The sequence below is a fragment of the Poecilia latipinna genome, unplaced genomic scaffold, assembly GCF_001443285.1.
Source record: "Poecilia latipinna isolate Pla-1442-1.1 unplaced genomic scaffold, P_latipinna-1.0 Scaffold1019, whole genome shotgun sequence".
Taxonomy (NCBI): Eukaryota; Metazoa; Chordata; class Actinopteri; order Cyprinodontiformes; family Poeciliidae; genus Poecilia; species Poecilia latipinna.
Window position 1 is genome coordinate 1 of NW_015113635.1, and position 2373 is coordinate 2373.

The following is a 2373-nucleotide window of genomic DNA, read 5'->3' on the forward strand; positions in this document are numbered from 1 at the left end:
CCCCCCCATGGGCCCTCTGACTGGCGACCCCCCCCCCCCCCCGGGCCCCCCGCCCCCAACGTCTCTTGGATCTTCAGGTTTTGGTTTGTAACTCTGCAGATGGACCGGCGCCGGCGCCCTTTACCGGTGTCGTGCTGCGGCTCCAGACTTCCTGTCGACCCTTCGGAGCAGGCCGAGTCCGGACTGGGGTGCGTCCTCCACACAGGCTCCGCCCCCTGACCTCTGACCTCCAGCGCGGGATCGGCCCCAGCCTCCACCTTGAAGTCCCTGGAACAGGAAGTCCAGGTTCAGACCCAAACAGAACCGGACCGCCAGGCTGGGGCCAAAGGGGCGGGGCTTACCTGTCGGACAGGGAGGGGCTGCCCTCTGATTGGAGGATGAAGGTCTGGTTTCCCCGGGATGCCTGCAGCACCTGAACGCCACACAGAGTTCACACACACACAGCTGATGACATCACACACACACAGCTGATGACATCACCCAGGTGTCCAGCCCACCTCCTCCTCCTCCTCTTCATCTCCCAGCAGGCTGTCCAGGCTCTGAGGGTGGAACTCTTCCTCCTCCTCCTCTTCCTCATGGCTCCCGCTGGCGTTCAGGCCGGAGCAGAAGGCCAGCGGGTTCAGAGGCTCCGCCCACCGGCTGCGCACCTGGCTGGGTTCCGCCTCCGATTGGTCGACGGAGGAGGCCTCGGCGTCGGCCTGCAGACAAAACCCGACGTTACAGAATCCACACAGAACCAACCCGGTATCCAGAACCGGTCCGATGCGGTCGGGATCAGAGGGAACCGACCAGCTTCCGGAACCACATGGGCATCTTCCCGTTGGTCTCCAGCAGCAGCGTCTCTGAAAAACAAAGTTTAGTTCATGAATATGGAACCTTTCGAGGCAGATCTCAATAATCCAAATGATCTAAACGATCTAATTAATCTGAATGATTTTCAGTCACCAGCTATGAAACAAACATTTAGTCAAAATCTTCCTGATGCTTCCAGTTATGAATCTCCAGCCCTGATGTAAAGCAGAGAGCCACCATCGTGATAAAACTAAATATTTTAGGAGGTTTTCGTGATGCTGCTCTGCCAGCAGCAGGTTCTGCTGCGTAGAAATATATTCAGTTTGTTTCGTCAACATGACAAAGCGTTCTTGATCCGGTCTCCATTTCTATCTCCTGATCACTGGGGGATATTCGTGTTTTTTAATCCCTCTGTTATTTTTAAAAACTTGTTGGAAATAAATAAATGAAGTTATTCCGCCTCCTGGGTTCTGGTCGATCTGCTCAGACTCACCAGCAGGGGGCTCCGGTCTCCCAGGGGTCTGCTGATCCTCCTCCTCCTCCACCAGAGGCAGCTGGGGGGCGGGGACGGTGATGAAGGTCTCCCTCCTGGAACACAGACAGAGCAGCTGAAGCGGCCGGCGCCCCCTGCTGTCGCCTCTGGGAACGCCACCCACCTGATGCTGGGCTGCCGGGGGCCACTCGGCCCCGGGGCCCGCCTCTTCCTCATGGTGCTGCTCATCTGGGGGTCCAGGCGCCACACAAACACGCAGCTGCAGAACAGCAGACGGTGGTCAGAGAGGGGTCAGAGGTCACGGCCGGACGGGCTGCCGTGTCAGAGGTTACCTGTCTCCAGACGCTGAGATCAGATGTCTGCAGTCCTGGCTGAACCGCATGCAGCTGACCAGCTCTGAGCAACACACAGAGGCCAAAAGGTCAGCAGGAGCCGCCATTGTCTGCAATGAAGTTAGAAGCTATCCTGTTTGGGCACTTTTTCCTTCCACTCAACTTTCTACGAATACACTGAAACCTGTTAGTAATATTGTGGTCATAATCATCTGAATCACTAGAAACTTTTCCGTCACGGTTCCGTCTCTATATGTAAAAAAATACGGAATTTTTTTTAACCATATTCTCATTTTTTAAATATGGAAACCCAGCAAACAAACCAGTTCAGTTATTCTGTGGGATAAAGTAGCAACTACACTTTGAGTAACTTCACTGAATGGATAACATGTTTTAGTCAGAATTGCATCAGTTCATGTTGGAGTGAGACCTCTCGTTCATAGACAAGCTTTGATCGGTGCAGCTCTAGTTTCTAGACCAGGTTGGGCAATCCTGGTCCTGGAGGTCCGGAGTCCTGCAGCTCTTAATGTCTCTCTGGTCCAACACACTTGAATCCAACAGCTGAATCTCCTCCTCAGTGCAGTCAGGTTCTCCAGAATCCTGCTAACGACCTCATTATTTGACTCAGGTGTGTTGAAGTGCATCTTAAAGTTGCAGGAGGCCCTCCAGGCCTGGAGTTGGCCCCCCCCCCCCCCCCCCCCCCCCCCCCCCGACCGAGCACCTGATCGTTTTTTGCTTTCTTCTCTTTCTCCTCCT

The 2373-nt window shown here is 54.7% G+C and overlaps 1 protein-coding gene across 1 annotated transcript in view; it reads right to left on the reverse strand.

Annotated features, from left to right (window-relative positions):
• Positions 1 to 8: 8 nt before the first annotated feature.
• wdr62 (WD repeat domain 62) overlaps positions 9 to 2373 on the reverse strand; it is a gene marked incomplete at its 3' end in the record, with an annotated part of 12993 nt that continues 10628 nt past the window's right edge. Inside the window, exons 17-23 of the mRNA XM_015050933.1 lie at positions 1618 to 1681; positions 1449 to 1544; positions 1286 to 1380; positions 790 to 842; positions 498 to 698; positions 342 to 412; positions 9 to 267 (exon numbers count right to left, since the gene is read on the reverse strand). Coding sequence (XP_014906419.1) covers positions 9 to 267; positions 342 to 412; positions 498 to 698; positions 790 to 842; positions 1286 to 1380; positions 1449 to 1544; positions 1618 to 1681 — 839 coding nt within the window. The remainder of the gene's footprint in view (positions 268 to 341; positions 413 to 497; positions 699 to 789; positions 843 to 1285; positions 1381 to 1448; positions 1545 to 1617; positions 1682 to 2373) is intronic.